Source organism: Herpailurus yagouaroundi, unplaced genomic scaffold (assembly GCF_014898765.1).
Source record: "Herpailurus yagouaroundi ecotype Mexico unplaced genomic scaffold, PumYag 77, whole genome shotgun sequence".
Taxonomy (NCBI): Eukaryota; Metazoa; Chordata; class Mammalia; order Carnivora; family Felidae; genus Herpailurus; species Herpailurus yagouaroundi.
Genome location: NW_024412388.1, coordinates 73,250,092 through 73,273,905, shown reverse-complemented (window position 1 = coordinate 73,273,905; position 23,814 = coordinate 73,250,092). Strand labels below are relative to the sequence as shown.

Sequence of the window (23,814 nt, the reverse complement as noted above, 5' to 3'; positions counted from 1 at the left end):
GTAGGTATATTGAATGACTGAATGAACCCTTATTCTGGCATTCAGAGACTTCCATATTTTGCTCTCAATCTCCCTTCTGATGCACAAACTTCTTTTTTTTTTAAATTTTTTAAATATTTATTTTTGAGAGAGAGAGAGAGAGAGAGAGAGAGAGAGAGACAGAGAGACAGAGCATGAGCATGAGCAGGAGAGTGACAGAGAGAGAGGGAGACACAGAATCTGAAGCAGGCTCCAGACTCCAAGCTGTCAGCACAGAGCCCGACACGGGGCTCGAACCTACGAACTGCAAGATCATGACCTCAGCTGAAGTTGGACGCTTAACCCACTGAGCCACCCAGGCTCCCCGTGATGCACAAACTTCTAATCCAAACTGATTAATCTGTTTCTTTTCCTCTGAATATAATTAAGATATCCTCCTCTCGCCCATTTTTGTGAGTCCCCTGTTCTCCATTTCCAAACATATTATCTTTCTCTGCTCAACCTGTAAAAATCATCTTCACTTTTCAAGGCCCAGCTAAGTCCCAGGGTCTTTGGTTAATCTGTCTTGATAAATTTGATCCGTACGAATGTCTACCATCCTAAAAAATCTATAGCATTTAAGCTTTATATTGTTTATTTTTTACTAGGCAAATGCCTCTGCTCCCACAAACAAATGTACTCTATTTGAAGCTATGTGTATGTACCCTTTGGCATCTTGATAAGACCTCTAGCAACTGTTCTCTTCTTGTAGTCAAAGAACCTGAGATACATTTTAATAATACTCACACGGCATTCAAATATCCACACTCAACATTATGAACAAAAAAAAAATGTTTTTAATCCTTAATGATTGATGGGAAAATGGAGAGATTAGGTGAATTACTGCTTAATTCTTATCTATTCTTTCCACCAAACCAAATTACCATTCTTTAGTTGACTAGTAGTCCAAAAATAGAAAAAATGTAGTTTAAGGCTATTTAAGAATGACTATCATCCCTCAGCCCTGGATTTCTGGAAGGATTCCAGAAAGCCGTGGCTATTTGTTACAGAAATCAAGGGGTGGGAGGGATTTTACAGTGGTTAGACCTGGCAGGTCGCACCTTAACTAAGTGATCAAAGTTAGCATTACTAGTAATAAGATATATCAACATTATATATACCCAATATGATGCCCTGAGAAAGAGACAACATCACTCAGATAGCATTTATGCCAAAAATACATAACCTGAATCTAATCATGAGAATATATCACACAAATCCAAATTGAGAGATCTTCCACCAAATGACTGACCAGTGCTCCTCAAAATGTCCACGTCATGAAAAACAAGACAGGAACTTCCACAAATGGGAGGAGACTAAGGAGATATAACAGTTTTAATTAATCTCTTTGTTAATTAATTAACTACATTCGGTATAGGCTCCTAAATTAGATACTAGGCCAGACAAAGGAGATCTTAGAAAACTGACAGAATTCAAATAAGAGCTCTAGATTAGTTAATGGCATTGTATCAATGGTAATTTCCTGGTTTTGATCATTGTACTGCTGCATGTACGTTATCAGTATTAGAGGAAGTTAGGTGAAGGGTATACAGGAACTCTCTGTACTATTTTTGTAACTTTTATGTAAAGCTAAAATTATTTCAAAATAAAAAGTTGAAAAATTGAGGGAAAGAAAGATGAATTAAATTCTGTATTCCTGGACAAAAACAAACAAACAAATGAACAAACAAAAACTCCCCAAATTTTTCCTGGAAAAAAAATTCCTAAAATTGCAACGGTTGCATCAATCATTTCCATTCACCAATATGCTCTCTTTAACTTTTATAATATGTGTGTAGTCTGGGATGGTTTTCAGCATGTGGAGGGATCATTAGCTGTGGACGGCACCCAGAATAGACCAGGAAAACTTGTTGGAGAAATGATATTCAATGGTATACAGCAGTCACTCATTAAACAGACATGCTAAGTAGTATTTTAGGTGCTGAAAATACAGTGATGAGTAAGATAATAGATCCCTGGCCCCCTGTAATTTCCAGTCTTATTGATAAAATGATAAAATCAGAAAGTTAATTTCCCCCCCAAAATTTGGAAGGTAGACTTCTCAGGCTGTGAAAGGGCTGTGAGGGGATCGAAGCTTATGTTAAAAAAAAAAAAATGTGTTACAAAAATTGGAGAAGGTATTCAAATTGGAAAGACTGTAGTCTCTTAGCCTGTTCTAGGTGCATAAACACAAATCATTAATCCATGCTCATAAGCTGGAGGAGGGCAGAAAGCAGAAATTGTAGTACAGGGGGCAGACTGAAAGTCAAGAGTGAAGGGGAGGAAAGGTAGAAAGGAGACCGTCACAGTCCGTTTATAATATGGCTTAGGCCACAAGCATCACTGCAAAAACACAAGAAAGTCGGAGCAGAATGAAGGGTCCCGCTGAGTATAATTCCAGACAGTGTGTGTGAAGAGGACGGAGATGAAAAATTGGGGATGGGAGACAGGCAAGCGGAAAACATCAAACTGGGGACTGCCGGAAAAAAGGACGAAGGAAGGATACTAGTCACCTACAAGTTTCGGGGACGACGAGGGAGGGTGGCGTGGGAAGCTGGAGCGTCGGGGCGTGGCCGGGGCGGCTGCGGGCCCAGGGGCTTGCGGACCGGGCGCGGGAGCCGGGCTCGGGTCGGGGGTAGGTTGCGGGGCGGAGGGGGAGGTGTGCACTGTGTTTGGTGATGTCATTGCAAGTCAGTGAGCGGTGAAATTTAACACCGGCCGGATTTGCTGCGCTCCTCTTCTTCCAGGGGAAGCAGCCGGCGGCAGTCAAAGCTGAGCGCCTGCAGTTGCCACCGGCCCCCTCGCACCAACTAGATCTCCGAAGTGGGTGTGTGAGCTTGTCTGACAAATGTTCCGGCGCGGGTTGTTTCCAAGGACTTCCCCCACCCTTCACCCCCTTCATCTCCTTCCCTCCCCCAACCCTTCTCTCCTCCCAGGCCCAAAGCTGAGGGCTCCACTGGAGTCACAGAGTCGCCTTTGAACCGCAAGTGAACTCGAGGGCTGCACTCGCGGCCGAGCTCCAGCTGCTGCCGGCGCCCCGCCGCCTGCCAGTGAGGTCTCGCCTCTCGCCCGCCCTCCCAGAGGAGCGCTCCCCCCCGGGCTTGTCCGTTACCGAGCTAGGGAACTAGAAAGCCTAGCTCGCGTAGATCTACCCTTTGCGTGCTATTTCTCCCCCCACCCCTTCCTATTTCCCTCCTCCCTTGTTGTTGTTGTCGTTGAGGTTTTTGGAGCATCGTTTACATGTGAGTTTTTTGTTTTTATTTTTTTCCTTTTTCATGGCCAGTACCTGCACCCTTAGCAGTTCGGAGTTGCCTTCTGTTTTCCGTTAGTGCTTCGCTGCAGGGACAAATGCATACAAATGCATTTAGGAGCCCACAGGACAAGGCGTGGAAAGGTCTCCCACACGGCAAAAACGTAAGTAGCCCAATCGCCAGGATGCAAGGGCTAGACTCACCCCTCTCCCCAATCCCTGGATCCACTGGGCGGGTCGGAGATCTGTGCTCCCGCTCCTTGGCACTTTTTAAAGTTGGGAGCCGGCGAGCAGCCGTGGCATCCTCCCCTTGTCTCCTCAATTTGTAAAACACCGTGTTTGAAAGGAAGCCTCCTGCCAGCGGATCTCTCAGTTTATGCTAAAGAGGTCCTGCGGCTGGTAAGGAAAAGCTCGCTGGCGCGCGTCCCGGTTCCGGCGGCAGCGGCTCCCGCGGCTCCCGCGGCTCCCGCGGCTCCCGCGACTCCTGAGCTGAGCTCGGAAGCCCGCCGGGGCTCCAGCTCCCGCCGCCCTCGCGCCCTCCTTCCTTCTTTCTCAGGGCCCTGGCTGAGGTTCTGCTTTCTCGCGGTGCTTGTTCCGGCGTTCAGCCTGGGGATTGATGGGGTGCTGGCGGTCCTCTGGGCTCTGTGGCCGCAGCCTGGACCGCGGGGAACAGACGTGGGGCAGGGGGGCCGGAGCTGGGGAGAGGGTACCGGCAAAACCTCGGGCATCAGGGCGCGACTGCACTCAGAGGCAATCTCCTCTTGTTGTTAGGAGGCCAACACACGTGCTGCCCATCTGGGGCCGAGGACGCAGCCTCGGCCTGTCACTGGGGAAGGGGCTGGACGCGGGGGCGGGGCTGCTCCTCCCGCGGAGGGTTAGCGCAGGCCCCGACTGGCACCCCACCTCCTCTTTGGGCTCTGGTACCTGCTCCCACTCCCTCACTGGGATCAGAGAGTGGAGGGGGGGTGCGTGCCTGGGCTGGCTACCCTGCTTCCCCGGGAAGAGGTCAGTGGGTTATGCAAGTTTGTTTCTGGCCCCGGGGCGGGCGGGACCAAAGTGGCTGTGGTCGTTCTCTCCCCCAAGCTGCCCCTTGGGAGAGTAGGTGGGAGGTGGGCAGGGGGCAGAACCGACCGTGCCCGCTGAGGGCAGGCGGAGGGAGGCGGGGCGCGGAGAAAGACCGCCTTGTGGCAGTGTTTGTGTGCACATGTGCTTCCCAGCCGCGTGCAGCCGTGCGTGGCTGGGGCTCGCCCTCTCTCTCCTCTGACCCCTTGGAGCCTGGGCGGCTGGGCTTCCGTGCTACCGAGGACGCACCTTCCCACGCTCCCGCAGCCGGACGAATCAGTGGGGAGGAAGGCTTGCAACGCTGGGCGTGGGTCCAGGTGCCCGCGACCAGGGAGGTCCCGGTCCCAGAAGAGGTCAGGCAATGCTGGTCACCTTCCCCAGGGCGGCTCACGTGGGTCGCACCAGCTTCCCAGGCAGGTTTCCCGCCACATTTCTGAAGAGCCCCTCAGCATGGACCCGCTTGGAAAGCCGGGCTCCAGGCGCCGCGGATCCTGCGGGACCACTCGCATCTTCCTGCTGATACGGGCGGGTGGAATGGTGGAATGAGCTTCAGGTCCCCGAGGGGAGGCTCCAACGGGAGAAGCTGGGTGAGGCCCTCCACCTCCTGTCCGGCCGACGCCTCCGCGTTCATCCCTGTGCCCTTCTTGCGCTCCCGGCCAGCTCCCAACCCGAGGGCTTTCCCTTGGACACTGAGTAAGACCTGCGTCGCTGCCCAGCCAGCCATCCGCGGGGTTGGTAGCTTTGCTCCATCTCGAGGATTAAAGCAGATCTTCTGCTCCTGGCCTCTGTCTTGTCTGGTTTACGCTTCCCTTCCAGACGCTCCCAGAAAAGGCCCTGCATAAATTTTTGGGCAGTTTGGGGTTTGTAAATTGGGTCCAGATGATTGGGGGGAGGGAGGCAGAGAAACGAAACAGAATGGATTACACCAAGGAACTGAGGAAAAATTAGACTACGTGGAATGGGAAAAGAACCCTGTCAGAGAGACGCTGGGGTTGGTTGATAGAGGATTGTGGGAGAACACACTGGTCTAGAAGGCCTGTCTGCCAGGGGGTACCTTGCAGCTTCCTTGACATCCAGCTTATTCCACTACAGTTGTCAGTGAGGGTGGGCTGCAGACAATTAAGAAGTAATTCAAAGAGGGGCGCCTGGGTGGCTCAGTCAGTTGAGCATCCGACTCCGGCTCAGGTCATGATCTCACAGTTCCGTGAGTTTGAGCCCCGCATCGGGCTCTGTGCTGACAGATTAGAGCCTGGAGCCTGCTTGAATTCTGTGTCTCCCTCTCTCTCTGTTCCAACCCCACTCATGCTCTATCTCTCCTTCAAAAATAAATAAAAACATTTAAAAAATTAAAAAAAAAAGAAGTAATTCAAAGTTACATCAGATTGCAGCCCCTTATACCTCCAACTATACACATGCCAAGTAGGGAAAAGGTACTTGCTGATTGATCTGAGAAAACTGTTTCTCAAAAAAAAAAAAAAAAAAAAAAAAAAAAAAAAAAAATCCAACTTCCTTAAAGAATTATGCGTTCTTCAATTTGAAAAAACAAAAACTGCTACCAACCCTGTAGGGGAGGGGACTTGGCAGAAGCAGCTGATTAGCTGATGATAATGTCAAGCCACTGAATTAAACCTTAGAGTTTCTAATGAAATCCTTGAGGTTTTAATTTTCCACCATCCTCTTGTGGTGAAGTTTTTGTAAGAGCAGGAACAGTTTTTTAAAAATCACAATTCTGATTAGTCATCCAAAAACCTTTACAGTTTTAAAACTGGATCCTTTGTTTCATGGAGCTGCCTTTTTTTTTTTTTTAATGTTTATGTATTTTTGAGAGAGAGAGAGAGTGATCTCAGGCACAAGTGCATGAGTGGGGGATGGGTAGAGAGAGGGAGACACAGAATCTGAAGCAGGCTCCAGGCTCTGAGCTATCAGCACAGAGCCCCATGTGGGGCTCAAACCCACAAACTGTGAGATCATGACCTGAGCCCAAGTTGGACACTTAACCAACTGAGCCACCCAGCTGCCCCGCATGGTCCTGCTTTTAGGCGAGTTGCTTAATGTGAATTTGTGGAAGTAATAAAGGGAGATTAAAACCAAAAGTCAAGGTTAGATACTATTGTTGTAATCACAGGGTTTCCATAACCAAGGTGGGGGGCGGGGAGGAGTTTTGAATATAAACATCTATTTCCTAGTTGGCATGAAATTCTATTCTTTAAAGTTGCTTAGTTATCTTTGCTATCAAGTAGATGTTTAAAATAAAACTGATGTCTCAAGGACAGGTATTGTAAATTATGGAAAGTAATTTTGAGTGTTGCTTAGACATTCTGCTTGGTAATCTGTGAAGTGACAGGAGAAAAATAAATTTTATCCTGGGAGTTAAAATAGCTGTGCTACTTTCCTTGCCATGCTTTGCAACTGTGACTTATTTTAGAACTTGTAACTCTGAATGAGAAGTGAAGACCATTTCCTTTTCATTCTCGTAAAGGGCTAACATTATTCTGTCATTCATTCACTCAATCATGCACTCATATATTCAACAAATGTTTTCTGAGCACCAGCTATGTGCCCAGCATTGTTCTAAGCAGAAGGGATACAGTGGTGGAGCAACACAGAAACACAATTGCTGTCCTCCCTATGTGCCCAATCTGGTATTGGAAAAAGAAAATGAACAACCACATATAACAAAAAGAGGTAAAGGTATAGACAGGAGGACACCTAGCAGTCCTGGGAAGGTGGGGTGTATATGGAAGGGTAATCCTGGAAAGAAAGGCTCACCAAAGGAAATGAAATCCACACAGAGACCTTACTGGAAATCCACACAGAGACCTAACTGGAAAAGGCATGGAACTTTCCAGACAGAACATTAAAAGGCTGAATGGTGAGACAGCACAGTTCATCTGAGGGCCTGGAAGAAATGAAGTTGGTTGAAGCACACATACTTGAGAAGGAATGACCAGAGCTGAATCTGGAGACCAGAGACCAGATTGTGACAGGCCTTTAAACCAGGTTACTTTCTTAGCTAAACATACGGAGGTTAGGATGACCTCACTCCTTGGTCTTGGAATCAGTGTGCGTGTAGAAGACACTAGAGAAGTTGTATGTTTATTGAAACTCAAGACCACCTGATAGTCTTACTAACTGAAGATTGACTCATTCATTTAACAATCTTTATTTAACAGTGCTGTGTGTCAGGAACTTCGCTAAGGCTAGGTAGCAATCATTTTAACAATCTCTGTGGTATTACAAGGACAGACTAGTTGAGGTATTTTTCTTCCCTGCTACTGATTGGACTCTAGACATTTTGATCCCTTGAAGTCCTTAGGCATTTATCTTCCCCGTACTTCATAAATTCCCTCTACACTTGGAAATTAACCAAAAGTTCTAATGCTTCACGCTGCATTAGTTACACAAGTACCTACTGAGTTGAACTGATTGAGAAAGTCATTGTATGTAAGTTAGTGACTACTCCCTGAATCACCCAGCTTTATCCCCACTGCTGGGATGAGAAATGATTTTCAGGTATTTAAGGAATAAAGGAAAGAAATTTTTCTATTTCTGGATCTTTGCAACAAGTAAAGTTGTCATAACAAAGTTTTTGACTTGTAAATGTAGTGTAATGGAAATTGTTGAAATTATCTATGTATATCACATGTGAGTGGTTTTCAGATTATTTTGCCTTTTCCAACTGGTTTAAGTTAAAATCACCAACTCACAAAACAAATTCCCTATTCCCGAGATTTCACAAGTCCTACTATTCTAACTTGAATCTATGTAGGAATGAGCTTTAGTAGCCTGAAGACATAATACCTGAGAGTCTCATGGGCAGCCTAAACAAAAAGATGCCTGGGATTCCCTTAAAGTAACTAAAACCCTTCAGAAAAGGAGAAAGTTGAATAGCTCTAAGAATTATTTAGGGAAGATGCCTGGGATGGATATTAGTTCCTTAAATATTCTGAGTATGGTCTTTGGATATCTATTTCCTGTCTGATCCCCTCCAGGCCTTCACCTCTCACATGTCTGGTTATGTTTTGATTGTGGCTTCTGTCACACTGAAAATGTGGCTAGCAGACCAGACACACAGAGTATTTCATATTTTGTTAGAAATCCTCAGATATTAAGATCATGGGTTATATTTTCTGAACTTTTATTGACTGTTACCATATTGTTGACTTCTTTTAGATCCCGTCTGTTTTTGTGTAATGCCTGAGCATATGTTCTGGTTAGTTTATATTAGTGACTTACAGTCCAGACATACAGAAAAGTGAACAAAAACAGACATGCTTCAAATATTTGAAAAGTATTCATATTTAATATACCAACTAGAGTTTTTGTTGAAGTAAATATGTGAACAAATGAGCAAACTTAGTAGACTATTTTAGGTTACATAATTAAGAGAGTATTGCATGGAACTGTAGGAAGACGTTTCCAGACTTGTTAAATATCATGTCTATTATATATGGTGATTTATGGAATATCTTGCTAAATAATTTGATCTTTGTCATCTAATGCTAGTATACTAACAGGAGCCCACCACACACAGAGATTTTGAGGTTTTATATTTGGAATGTAAAATATGAAATTTGTATTATACCATCACATAATAGAGAAGTTGCCAAGACTCGGGAAATTGAAATGACCCACCCAAGGTCACAGCGTAAGTTACAAATAGAAGCAGGTTTAGTATTTTGACTCCAGTGTAGTTTTATTTTCTTATTAACCATGTTGTTTTCTCTCCAGCTTAATACGGGTTTAATTTTTAACTTATTCAAGGACTCCAGCAAGACTTTGCACTAAATGCATGCATAGTACAATGGGACAAGCACAAAGTACAGCTGATGCCCCTGAGAACTCTATTATCGGCTAATGTGGAAATGTGTATTTTTTCTTAATTAAGTGAATGTATAGTAAGTGTGATATCATGGGGGAGGAGGGCAAAACCAAAGAAATAAACAAGCCCAACCCAACCATTTTCCAGAAAGCTTAGATTTATTAGACATCCATTTCATACAGTGATGGAGTTTGGCTCTTTAACTGAGTGTGTCAATTAAGCTTGATGTCTTCTCTGTGTTCCCACTTCAAAGATGAGAAAAACAGTTAAAATGAAAAAAATGAGAGGAAGCCTTTCCACTTAACCTATCATAACAGATATTTTTAAGTTCTTTTTTCTCTTCTTTCTCTCTTTGGACAACCAACTAAAAGTACCCTTATTTTACTTTCCTTTTCTCAAGTGTTAAAAGAATTAGGTCCATAGGGAAGAATTGAATTCCTCATTCATTGGGAGATGTTACTGTTTCTCCTTTCCTTTTTAAAAATGTTTACTAATTGTCAATTTCATGTAAGAAATAGATAAAAGGTGAAAACTTGTTGCTTGTTCAGATATTTACTTACTAATTAATCCTAAAAGGTACAATATATATGGGATATAATAAATTTACAATTATAGCATTAAGAGTACAGAATCCAGCCCTCTTTAGGGATGATGGAAACTTCACGGAGCAGATGTTATTCAAATTAGGCTTTGATGATACTTAGGATTCTGACAGGTGAAGACTGAGAGGGCATTTCAGACACTTAGAAGGTCTCTCCAGGAAATACAGTATAATGCGATATGGCTGGAGCTTCAGGGGAGGGTGGGGGGTGGTGGTTAGGAATAATGGAATCCATATTGCTATGGATATGGATATCCATATGTTCTTCCTTAGTTGGCTGTTAGTTTGGGGCATGACTAGAAAAAGAGAAAGAAAATCTCTATTTCAGTCATCAATCTCTACCTCTCTATTAGTCATCAGTTTTAATACATAGGTACACTTACATAATGTATGGCTCAACTGATTTGTCATAATCCCCTAAGATCACCTGGCTAAGGGATGTTTGATGTGTTCAGGTTTTCCTGCCTTACACCAGGAATGGACTTGTTAGCATGTCTAGAAAGAACTTTATTTTTCATTTTTCTCCCCTGAGGTCATTGGGGAAGTCTATGAGTTGGCTGAATTGCTAAATGAATAGTGCCGGTTGCTGTACTCTTCATTAGTTAGCTTGCTCTGAACGAAAAAGTGCCCGTTGGGTTGTTTCGAAACTCTAAGTGAGCCAGATTACCTTGGGAAGTACAGCTGATGCCCCTGAGTGTTTCCTTTCACATTCCATTTTCTGCTAAGACAGCATAATTCTGATGTACTCTCCTCCGGTGATTATAATCCTTACTTTTTAGTCTCACTGATATATATCCTGTCAGTTATTTTGTTGAAATATAAATTTGAAAGGGAAAGAGCTTCTTTCTACTCAAAGTCTAGATCACACTGGGATCTATCCTGGAGAACCTAGAGATAGCATTTTTATCTCACACAGAGGTCCTCAACTTGTTTGCACAGTAGAACCAGGTGGGGAGTGTTTAAAAATCTCTGTACCACACACAAATTAAAATCAGAATCTGTGGGACAGGGGGTAGGGAGGGCAGGACCCGAGTATTAGTTTTTAAAACTCCCCAGCTGATTCCACTGTGCGGTGAAGATAAAAAACAGATCCCAAACAGGCTTTTCATCATCTCTTGAGCATCATCTGTTCCAGAACAGTGGTCCTCAGAGTGTAAACCCCAGACATACAGCACCAGCATTGCCTAGGAACTCTTTATAAATGCAAATTCTCACCCCCCACCCCAGACCTAGTGAGTCAGAAGCTCTCTGGGTGGAGCCCAGGAATCTTTAACAAGCCCTTCAGGTGATTCTGATGCATAGCAAAGTTTGAAACCACTGATCTAGAGCAGGAGAAAAGGATAAAACAAAACACAAGGGTTGGATAACCTAATGTTGTGTCATAAAATTAGATATATGTGATTTTAACAAAATAATATTTGTGTTTTAAGTACAATGTAACTATAAATAGAAAATGTTCTAAATTCTTTTTTTCTCAGAGTTTGGTATATGCACAATCTATATTAGAATCTCCTACTTAAAAATGTATCCGAAGTGAGGATTCACTCCAAATTTATGATTCATAATCTCTGAGACAAGCCCAGAATTTACATTTTTCACAAGTTCCTCAGGGGGTTCTTTTAGCAAACTAACCATTGTTTTACATGGATGACACCATACATAAGAGTCTGTTATATGCTTCATTAAAATGTTATGGTTCAGCCATTTGCCCATATCAGTTGAGATTTCTGTAATTATTCAGTTAATTAGTTTATAGAGTTGGCGACAGTTTTAAGTATTCTATCAAAACTGTCTTATCAAAGCTGTGCTCTGTACTGAGCATGACCGTAGACTGCACATTTTTCACTTACTAAGATATGGTTAAGACCATTTTAATACAAATGATAGTTCCATTATACCAAAGAGAATAGTATAATTGTATATTGTTGGCCCACTTTGTAAAAGATTATCTTTGTTATGTTAGCATGCTCCTTATATGAGTTGATAAAGATAAAAACATTTATTATTGGTAATAAATAGGAAATGTGCCAACTGCTCTTAGTATACCAGGAACTTTTAAGAAAAAAATGATTTTCAGATGGCTTTGTAATCACTCCTTACAGAACTACATTTTGCACAAATGTCATTTGAGGAGTCTCTGGTTTAGAATAGAAAACAGAATCAGGTAATAAAATACTGTTTTCAGCAAGCTTATCATTCCTTTTTGAATTCATCTCTGTGAATTTCACTTGGGTGGTGGATATAGCCAATTATGAAGACTCCTTAACAAAATCTATCAAAAGTTTGGTTATACTAAAAAAAAAATCACAAAATATTTTTTCTTAGCTATCGATATGAATGAACATTTTGATCTGCGGTGATTGAGTACAATGCTCAAAATTACTGCAAATCAAAGTGTTTGATGTTGACATCTACAGGCCATTGCTGTTTTCAGAACTGAATGGAGTATCATGAATTTAGTGCAAGTGACATTCAAATGGCTTCAATATGATAATCAAAAGGATTTTACATATAAACATTTATTTAAACATATCACTGTTGGGGCACATGGGTGGCTCAGTGGATTGAGCATGCAGCTCTTGATTTCAGCTCAGGTCTTGATCTCATGGTCATGAGATCTATCCCTGCTTCCAGCTCTGCACTGGGTGTGGAGCCTACTTGAGATATCCTCTCTCTCTCTCTCTCTTTCTCTCTCTCTTTCTCTCTCTCTTTCTCTTTCTCTTTCTCTTTCTCTTTCTCTTTCTCTTTCTCTCTCCCCCCTCTCTCTTTCCCTCCCTCTGCCCCACCTCTGCTCATCCTCTGCTCTTTCTCTCATTCTCAAAAATAAATTACTGTTTCCATCAATTTGTAAACACTGTGGTTAAGTGACTATAAGTTATGTGGCTTTGTGTAAACATATTACTTTGTATAAAATTGCATGTATGATAATTTGACATAATATGTGATAATAATAATTAATAATATCATTTATACTTGTTCACATTTATGGAGTGCTTCCTGTGTGCCAGGTACTGTTTTGTGTGCTTTACATGAAAATTTTTAATTTACAAAAACCTTATGAGATAGATCTAACAGATGAAGAAACACCAGGGCAATAGAAAGTACTCCTGAGTCATACAGTAAGTGGCAAAGGTGGAATTAAATTTGGAGCCCTTGCTCTTAACCAATATGACTATTAAAATACTGTGTTAATTAAAATAATAGCTTACTTCTTAATCATGCACTAGAGTTCATTTTGGATTTTATATGATTTATAGGTTGTAAATATCCTCTAAAATCCACCCCCTTTGTTTTTAGGAAACTGCTTCTTCATTTTATTGTGCTATGTGTGGCAGACAGTGCTGTTCATGCACAAGAACAAGGTAAGAAAGCTACCTTGCTACGTATTTGCTTATATAAAAATTCTGCTTCCAAACAGCAAAGTATATGACTGTAAAATCGTCATAACCTTAACTTCAACATGCAACAATAAAAAATTCTACCCAGTACAATGAGAATGTAAGGGTGAAGAAACCAATTTTAGGGGGAAATATGACCTTTAAGAAATTACTCAGATCTTCCGTCTGTGAAATTGCTTACATTTTTTAAGCAAACTCTCTATAAAAGGGAAGTTGTGTACAGTGAAAAGGCTTTGCTTGTGACTTCATTTTAAGTGGGAGTTCTTGGGGGTGGTAAGCTGTGACTGAATTACCTTTGCACTTCTTGAAACAACACAAGCATATACTAAATGTTCCATCTAGATTTACATCATTAAGAAACAAAATAAAATTTGCATACCAGTGGGTTTGGGATTTTATTTGATTTAAATGGAGAGGTTTAGAAGATAATTCAATGTTTTCTTTTTGCTTGCTAGCTAGTTGTTCTGGTAGTGTGGTGATAGAGTTTCAGGAATCTATGTATACTCTATTTATTAAGCAACATTTTAAAAAATATCTTGTATTTGACACATAATATCTTAATTGCCAGTGATTGAAATTTAAGTAAGATAGTGTCTCTGGCCTCAAAGTGTAAAAACAAGTGTCTTGTCAAAGGTTAAAAACTAAAACGCCAAAGTCAAAGAGAAAAACTATGAAACTATGCTGGATCTACAGACATACTACAGACATCACCATGTCCCCATTATTATTATCATTATTTTTTTACTCCTCTGTCTTACATTAGCAGGGCTGCCAAATTATTCATTCTTACAAAACCAATGTTTCAATTCAGTGACCAATTCAACAAGCCATTTGGCAATTTGTTCAGTCAACTAAATATCAGTAAGAAAGAGACAAGAAAGGGAAATATGTATAGGTAGCAAGAGGTTGCACAAAGGAAGGGGTGCTACTGTATCTGATTGACCAAAGTGATAAGTAGGTAAGTATTCTCGGCCAAGTAGCATGTAGATGAATTAAAATGTATCTTGGAAGGCATTTTCTAATTCTGTTTTATGGGGAAATGGTTAAAATAGGTCACATGTCACATATAACTTCATGAAATGCTAGTCTTACCGAGTCATTTCTGTTACTTTATTTTGCTTTAATTAACCATGAAGAGGAGAGAAACTATATCTTCTGGTTCATTGTTATTACTTAAACCTTCTGAGAACTTATCGTGTACCAATCCCATGCTTGTAGAATATATATTCACCACTATCTCATCACAGGGTTTTTTGTAATTATGCCCGTGATAGAATTGCTGGAAATAAGGTTAAGAAGAATAAGTAACGACTCCAAGGGTTACAGGATAATAAATGGAAGAACTAAGATTTGAACTCAAGTATTTTGATTGTGAAGTCTACAAATTCTTTACAAGTAAGCCTCCTGGACCACAGAGAAGATCAGAAAGAAAGAAAATTGCCATTATTAGTTACATATATATTTTGCCGGCACTTATATACATTATTCTAATCTTCATAATGAACCTGCAGGATAGAGATTATAGATAAAGAAACTAAGGCTCAAAGAAGGAGCTTGCTCAGGCTCATGCAGTAGTACTTGAATCTAGGCTATCTCTGACAACAACAAAAAACTCTTTTTTCACTACACATCTTCTTGCTTCATAATTGCCATCTGCTGGAGTCATGAGTTTAATACTTTACAAAAGGTAGCATTATCAAGATATTAAAAACCGAGGCAAAGAAAGATATAAGGAAAACTGAATATTTTTGAATAGATTTTTTTAAAAAAATTCGGAACCAGTGAAGGAAATAATATCTTTCAACCTTAAGATTTCATTTATAGAATACAAAATAATGCTCCTTTATTTCAGGGTGTACTTCACAATTTTTAGTCTCTCTATAACCATAACATTTTATTGTGAGTTCTTAATAAAAAGAAAAATCTTGTTAAAACCTCTTTAACATCCAAAAATTGGATACTTCTGAGTTAAAAAAAAAATGAAATGAAAACAGTAGTATGTTATCAGAAACTTAGAAGTACTTTTTTCCTAAAATAGATTTTTTGTTAAATTGGCATGACACAATAATGTAACATTTAATCAGGAGTTGTCACTATCACTAATTCTTCTCAGATACTCCAAAAGAATTTTAAACCTTCTTTGAAAAAGATTTTCCAAAAAAATACCAAATATTCCAACCATTTGATTTGGGTGGGGGATGATTCCTTCTAGGAGCTAAAATTCTCCTGTTCTTCTGTGGATTGGTAATTCTCTAAACTTCCTGTAGAGTTAATGCCTCGCATCTGTGTTAAATCCAGTGTCCTAGAACTCGTGTTTCATTTTCATCATCCATTTCCTTAGTTGAATGGAGTGTATCATCCAGTGTCCTCCTGAAAATGTGTACATTACATTTCCAAAAATGTGTTTATTTCACACATGAGCATGAGAGTAATCTGGGTGGGTACAGAATTTTAGGCCGTAAATAGTTTTCTCTGTTTTAAAGACATTGCCTTCTGCCTTGCAGTTCAAGAAATCTTTTATAGTAATTCTATATAGGTGACCGTTTTATTTTCTTTCTTAAATATTTCAGATCATCTGTTTATCTTTGATGTTTTGAAATTTTACAATAATGTGCCTTGGTACAGGTCTTTTTTCAACTTAATGTGCTGGGCATTCAGTAGGCCCTTTCAATGTAGAAACATCTTTCATTTTCTGGGAATACTCTTGTGTTAGTGTTTTCTTTCTATTTATTTTATTAGAGAATTGAGTAGGATGTTTTTGTCATTAATATATAACAAAACAAAAACAAACCAAAATTATACTGAAAGCTTAAAAAGGAGGTAATTTAAAGAGTAAATTTAGCATGCAGGGATATACTTAGCAAGGATCTGAAAGAATGGGATTTAAAAAAACACACACATTCATCTTGATATGGCAAGAAACTTAAGAAAGGTAAAAAAAAAATTGAGATTGAAGAATGCCATGGAGTGAGGAGATATCATCGAAGGAAAAATATGTGAGGGGGCATTGCACCAACAGCAAGTTTAAGGGTCCTCAAGATGACTTTCAGTCTCAATAATGCTCTAGAAGACTCATAGAACTGAGTGAAATCTGTTATACTCACTGTTATGGTTTATTGCACCAGGGATATAGATTAAAATCAACCCAGGGAAGTGACACTTGAGTTAGGGTCTAGGAAAGTCCTACATATGGAGCTTCCAGTTTGTCTTCTCTCAGTGGAGTCAGTGTCAACTTTCCCAGCAATGACATGTGACAATATGCCCAGGATGTTGCCAACCAGTGAAACTCACCTGAGCCCTTATGTCCAGAGTCTTTATTGGGGCACCGTCATGTAGACGTGGTGGACTGCCCATGTAGCTGACCTCAGTCTCCAGGCCCTCTTGAGCCACATGACCAAATCTCTTACTATAAATCACATTATGGGACTATCTTATGTGGTCCACAACCCTCAGATAAACAAAAATATTTTTATCAGGCAAGATATTCAAGAGCTTAAGAGAGTACCTCCCAGGAGCGAAGAACAAACATGCCTGTTCTTTGGGCAAGGTTAAATTTTTTACTACACAAGTACCCTATAGGCTTTGGGTGCCATAGTGGAAAGGGTGGGAGGACTTGAAAAAGTGAAATCAAGATGGGGGTCCCAATGATTCACTTGTATAACTTGACAGTTTGCAATAAAACCACTATACCACTCACAGTTATAAGGATATTCTTAAATGTGCCAATCTACTCAGCCTCATCAACTGTGTCACAGACTCACCATTTCATATGAATACCAGTGAGAAACTTATTTTAAAATGAAGTCCTAAAACATTAACAAAAGAAGGGGTGTGCCTGGATGGCTCAGTCGGGTAAGCATCAGACTTTGGCTCAGGTCATGATCTCGCAGTTCATGAGTTTGAGCCCCACATTGGGCTCTGAGCTTCCAGCTTAGAGCCTAGAGCTTGTTTCAGATTCTGTGTTTCCCTCTCTCTCTGCCCCTCCCCTGCTGTCTCAAAACTAAACAAACATTAAAAAAAATGAAGCCATAATCCTTTAATGAAAGATTGAGGAGATGGAGAATGGTAAAAAGGTTTTTTTAAACAGGATATCCACAAGGCTGAAAGACCATGGATACTTCATTCCTTGTTTAATGATTCCCTTTTATTTCTAGTATACTATCTTGCTGAGAATGATCCTTTTTTCCTACATTCTAAACCTTCCTGTTTTGATCTTTTAGGTTTGATCACCTTTGACATGTAGCAGAAATTAAAAAAAAGAAAGCTTGTTAGGAAGGCATGAGATGCGAGACTAGAAATGCAGGCAGGGATTAGATCGCTAAGAGTCTGAGGGTTGAAGTAAGAAATTTGAGTTTTGTACTAAAAGCTGTGAGAACCACCGAGGTGTTATAGGAAGCAGTGTCATGAACTAAATGTTCATTTTGTTCTGTATTTTAGAAAGTTTTTTCTGGCAGCAGTGTGGATGACAGATTGGATAAGGGTGTCTTACAAGAGGCAGAGAAATCTATTAGGAGCCTAATATGATAATCTAAGAGTAAAGAGAGCTTAACTAAGGCTTGTATTGGACTTGACTAAATAGCTATGGAGAATGGGTGGAAAGGAATTGTCAATGGTGATTGCCAGGTTTCTGCGTTAGATGGTTGATTGATTCATTCATTCATTCAAACAATACTTTGGACCCACTTTGTTTTAGTCATTATTCTATATGTTGGAATATAACAGTAAAACAAGATGAGGTACTACCCTCATGGACCATGTATACATATATAGTGTGATATATAATGTATATGCATATGTAATGTGATATATATGATTATATATATATATATATATCATATATTTATTAATTATGTCTCCCTAAATTTTTAGTGATGTGAAGAAAAAATAAAGCATAGTAAGTAAGATGTTGGAGAATCACTGGGGCCAGATGGATGACTATTTTATCTTTTAGATATTATTGTCAGGGAAGACCTCTTTGAAGAGGTCACATCTGAGCCTAGATCTGAATGAACTAAAGGTTTGGAGCATTCTAAACACAAAGAATTAATAAGTGCAAATACCACGAATTCAAAATGAGGTTAGTGGTTTTAAGGAATAAGAAAAGACCAGTGTGGCTGGTACTAAGTTAGGTGGGATGAAATGAAAAGAGAGGAGATCAAGAAAGGTAAGAAGGGAGCGGATGGCATAGGTTTCATAACACCATGGAAAGGGTTTGGATTGTATTTTTACTGCAACAGGAAGCCATTGGAGGATTTGGTTCAAGAGAGTGGCATGATATAATTCACACTATAAAAATATTACTCTGGCTAGTGGTTTGATAGTGGGGCTCTTCAGTGAGAGAGGCACTAAAGTAAGAGGAACAGATTTGGGGGAAAATATGTTGAGTTAGAAGTGCTTACAGGACATCTAATCTCTATTGCATAAATTCAGTAGGCAATTGGATATGCAAGTCCAGAAGAGAAGTTTGTGAGTCAGCATGTGTGGTTATTGAAATCATGTTTTGGATGAAGTCATTAGGCTTGGTGTTTACAGTAAAAAGAGTAAAGTGTTGTCTTGGTGACACCATGATTTATTCTCTGTTTGAGAATCAGTTCTACTGTTAGAGGACATATGCATTCCTTAAAGTTGCCATGCTGAGAATTTGGGTACAGAGGACTGTCTGCTTTCAAATTCTGCCTCTACATCCTAATTGGGTGACCTTGGGAAAGTTATTTAAATTCTCTGTGACCTAGTTTTTATAACTGTCAGAGTTAACAATAGTACCTACCTCGTAGGGTTATTGTGAGAATTATGTGGCTTAATAAAGTTGTGAGACCAGTGCTTGGTATGTAGAATTAATAAATGCTGCTGTTATTTTTATTCCTTAAAAAAATGCAAAGCACAAGTGAAATAAGTCAGACTGAGAAAGACAAATACCATATGATTTCACTCATGTGGAATCTAAAAACAAAAAACAAATGAATAAACAAATTAAACTCAGAATCAGACTGATAAATATAGAGAACAAATTGATAGTTGCCAGAGGGAAGGGGGGTGGGGGGATGGGCAAAACGGATGAAGGGGTGTGGCAGGTACAGGCTTCCCGTTATGGAAAAGAAGTCATGGGGATGAAAGGCACCGCATAAGGAATATAATGGTATTGTAGCAGCATTGTATAGTGACAGATGGTACCTACACATATGGTGAGCACAGCATAACATGCAGACTTGTTGAATCGTTATGTTGAACACTGGAGACTAATGGAACGTTGTGTGCCAACTATACTCAAATAAAAAAAATAAATTAAAATTAAAAAAAAATTCTTAATGAAAAAAATGCAAAGCACTTAATGAAGATATCAATATTCTTTAAAAAGTAACTGATTTCCTGTATGACACAAACTGGATTGATTATGCGGTTAGGGCCACTCATGAAACAAGTAATTTATTATAGACAAGTAAGTTTTTTGTTTATTTGTTTGTTTTGCTATATTCACTGGTACCAATTATCTAAATTTAACCTCCGAATTGCAATTTGGTGATATCAAGGGCCAGACCTAAATTAACAATGAAGAGTCTGTTCTCTGACAGAAGTCTTTCTCCTATTCTCCCCACCCCCTCTCATCTGTGCCTTTTATCCTTAAGAGTCCTCTGTTCTCCCATCAATATCTGCTCAAAGCATTTGTTAAACATATTCACACTAAGATTTGAAAGTGAAAAACTGGATTAACATTTAGAAATGCACTCAGATACCAACTCTGGTGGCCACTTACAGAATATTCCCCACTGTGAGATTCTGTGGGAATAATGATTAATTCCTGAGGCTTGCCAAAGGGAATGTGAGGTGATGTGGAGAACACATTGCCTGTAAGGCAGTGTGATGAGGCAAAGATTAGAGACTTTGAAGCTACACTGACTGGACTCATATTCATTTCTACTATTTATCAGCTGTGTGATGTTGACCAGGTTATTTAATCTTTCTGGGCCTCAGATTCTTCATCTGTGAAATAGGTATATACTTGAAGTGTATGAACTTGAAACCATGAGATATTATCTTCTTCCATTTCTAGATATCATAAAAAAACTAATGAAATAATAACCCTGAAAACTCCATTTTCAGCAAAACTAGGGGACTGATAATATTTGCAAACTCAAAATATGCTGACAAAAGCATATAAGTGCCAGCATAACCACACTTCCTAAAGATGAGGAGCATACCCTGAAATATTTCACCTTTAGCCCTTGTACGAAACAAGTGCTACAGGAACTGGGGTGGACAGAAGCTGCCCGGGGTCAAGAAGCACACATAGTAGCTAAATGGCCAGTGGGGACAGATCCCAAAACATGCACAAATCTACTTCCTAAGGTGAAGGATTCATTCTGAAGCATATACCAATGAGAATGGATAGAGAGGAGGGAGAGTAAAGTGTTGCCAGCTAGGCTGGCTATAGAAGTTCTGCTAGAAGGTTCAGAGAAAAAGGCTAGGTATATCAAAAAGCCATTTGAGAAGGAAACTCTGGTAATGCTGAAAGAGCCCTTTGGGGTTTTGAGATTTGGAAGGCATGGCCCTCTGCCTTCTCCCCAGCATCCTTCTATAAATTGTTGGGCTATGAAATAATAAGTAACTAAAAGTAACTATAACAGACTAAATAGAAGGGTACAATAAGGAAGATATAGGAGAAAGGAGCAAAATGAGAATGTACACATAAAAAAAATCACCTCTATGAAGGAAGATCATAAAACAGAAATATAAGAACTCAGGAGAAGGAAGAGATGGCAAGACATTAAAAGGATATGAATTGTGAGCTTGTAGAACTCAGAAAAAGATGTCGTAGGAAAACAATTTTATAAATCAAGATGAAATTGGAAGGAGCACAAAGAGAGATTAGACATTATAGGAAACATGGTAAAGACAGAAGTGAGAAAATCAAACAGAACTGAAGATAAAGAACATATTTTAAGAGATTACAAAGAATGACAGACACAGAAGACAGCAGTGGAGATTAAACATTATTATAATAGGAATTTTTGAAGAAGAAAACCAAAACTATAAAATAGAATATTCAAGGATGTAATTCATGAAAACTTTGCTGAAGCAAGCAACAACAACTAAACTTGAATCTAAACAACAAATGGGCATCTATATGCCTGAAAACATTTATCCAGAATGGTCAATATGAAGCCATATCCTAATAAAATCTGCACTTTACTTCAAAGATAAAGAACAGCTCTTTGGGGCATGTTGGTAAAAAAAAAAAAAAAAAATGAGTCATTTAGAGAGAGAAAATTAGCCGACTTCAGACTTTTCTTTTCTAACATTCCACACCAATAGACAGTGGAATCATATCTCTAAGATATTCAAAGAAAGTATCAGCAAAGAATTTTATATCCAGTGAAACTTAAGATACGAGGCTATCAACAAACAATTCTAAAAAGTCAAATATCCAGGAAATTTTCCATGAACGCTTCTTGAGGAGACGGATAGAGGATAAACTTCATCAAAAAGGAAATAACTGAGATAACGATTACAAAGACTGGCTGTATAAGAAGAAAATTTGGGAACAGAACTGAATATAAATGCCATACAAATGTAGGAATGGTCCAATCACTGATAAATGGGAAGGGAAGAGGGAACAAAGACAGGAAGTGTATTCAGTTTGCTGATTGGCTCATATGTAGAAGCTGGCTGGGAATTAATATTATCCAAAGCTGATAAATCAAATAAAAAGTACTATAAAGATATTTAATAATAAAAAAGTCAATACTAGGAAGCTAATTCTGATAGTAAGAGAAAGGGAGGAAGGGAGAAAAAAGGAAAAGGAAACACTATCCATAGGAAAGAAATAATAGATATGTCTAAATAAAGAGGACTAGGGACATTGTGTATTTTTATCATTTTAAAGATAATAGAACAAAAATACAAATCTATCTAAAATATAATTCTTAAGCTATATCCCATAGATTTTGGTATGTAGTATTTTAATTTTTGTTAGTTTTCTAAAAACTGTGTAATTTTTATTTGTATTTTCCCAATGACCCCAATGATTTAGGAGAAAATCTTTAAATTTTCCAGTTAAAGGTTTTGTTTTTTTTTTCTTCTGATTTTGTTATTAAAATCTAACTTGTTAGCATTGTGATTAGAGAATGGTGTCTAATTTGTACTTTCTGTTTTTTAAACTTAGCCTAATAAATTCTACTTAAACTAGGTCATAGAAAATAATGAACCAATACTATAGTTGATAAAGGTAGTACAATATGAGAAAAAACAGACCAGTCTTAACTTGTAAATATTGATGTAATGATTCTACATACGTTGTTCTTCAAGAATCCAGCAAGGTATCAAAAGAGTAACATATAACCATCAAGTAGCTTTTATTTCAGGAATGGAAGGATGGTTTGATAACAAGAGACTTATGAATAGCAAATTCTCAAAGACTTTTGACTGTTTAAAAATCTCAGCTATTTGTTATAAAAACTCTAAATTAGAATTGAAGGAAAATATATGAAATATTAAACACACACACACGTATATATAATACAGGTTTCAAATAATATCCTTTCCAGTGATATTTCCTTTAATGGAATCAGAAATTTGAGGCAGTATATAGCAGGGGTTATTTCTTTGGGTAAGGAGAAGCCCTTGATATCATGCCACATAAATATGGTACTTCCTTTGTGTAAGGATAGCCTATTTGGCATATTATAATGATAACTTTCACAAAATATATGATTATATACACTTTAAGTGTCGTGATTTTCAAAGGAGCAGTGTTTCTAACATAGATTACTTCTCAGATTGATATATGCACCTTCTTAGAGGCAGAAACCATTGTGAAGGAATACTGAGAGTCACTGACTAAGCAGACAGTTGTTTCAGGAATATAAATTTTCAATAAAGATTGAGGATGGGGATAGTTAACTGATTTCACTGGTAATTCATGTTATATATTAAAACAAATATAGCCATGTTATAGAGAAAAATTAAAGTTTTTCCTAAATTATAATTGTAAAACATGAGAAGTCAAAGATTTTTTTTTTTTTATTTTTATGGGGCCTCTTTAAAATATTCCTCCAAATTCCTGGAGACACATATAATTCTAAACTGCTGTTAGGAATGTTTTGGTGGAAAAGTTTAAGAGACACTGTCATACTGTTTTAGATACAAACATTTATAACATTTGAAACTATTATAAAACTATGACTGCTTTACAAATGATGGTTGTTATAACCTTAAAATAAAACACCTGAGTATTTTATAAAGCTCTCTGGTGAGAAAACATTTTAATTGTATTGCTAGATTATGCATGAGTGATATTTGCTATTATTTTTGCTATTTGTAATAAACATGAATTATCGAATATCTACTAATTTCCTATAAAGGAAAAACTAAGATAATTCACATTTTTTTGGCTAATCTACAAAAGCTTTTTTCTTACTTATCACAGTTATGAATTCATATTCTTTGTTAGAAATGATTACATATATACAAAGTTACAGGTAGGAGATTTATAACACCCAAAATAATAATGATCCTGTGCCTGACTAAACTGTTCTATATCTCTAATACAGGATTCATCATTCTTCACAAATTGTACTTAATTTTATAAGACTATAGAAAGAAATGTGACATCTGATAAGATCCTGGTGGGGCAAATTCATTCATTTAGAAATTATAGAACTATTTG

At 38.9% G+C, this 23,814-nt stretch overlaps 1 protein-coding gene across 5 annotated transcripts in view; it reads left to right on the top strand.

Annotated features, from left to right (window-relative positions):
• Positions 1-2,664: 2,664 nt before the first annotated feature.
• The window catches only part of COL24A1 (collagen type XXIV alpha 1 chain), a 405,325-nt gene continuing 384,175 nt past the window's right edge, over positions 2,665-23,814 (top strand). The window contains exons 1-3 of one of the 5 annotated variants that reach the window (XM_040470847.1): positions 2,665-2,845; positions 3,302-3,432; positions 13,051-13,115. In XM_040470847.1, the coding sequence (XP_040326781.1) occupies positions 3,377-3,432; positions 13,051-13,115 (121 nt within the window). In that variant the 5' untranslated portion in view covers positions 2,665-2,845; positions 3,302-3,376. Of the gene's footprint in view, positions 2,846-2,934; positions 3,074-3,301; positions 3,433-13,050; positions 13,116-23,814 lie in introns of those variants that run through there. The other 4 variants (XM_040470844.1, XM_040470846.1, XM_040470845.1 and 1 more) reach the window with 4 other exon arrangements.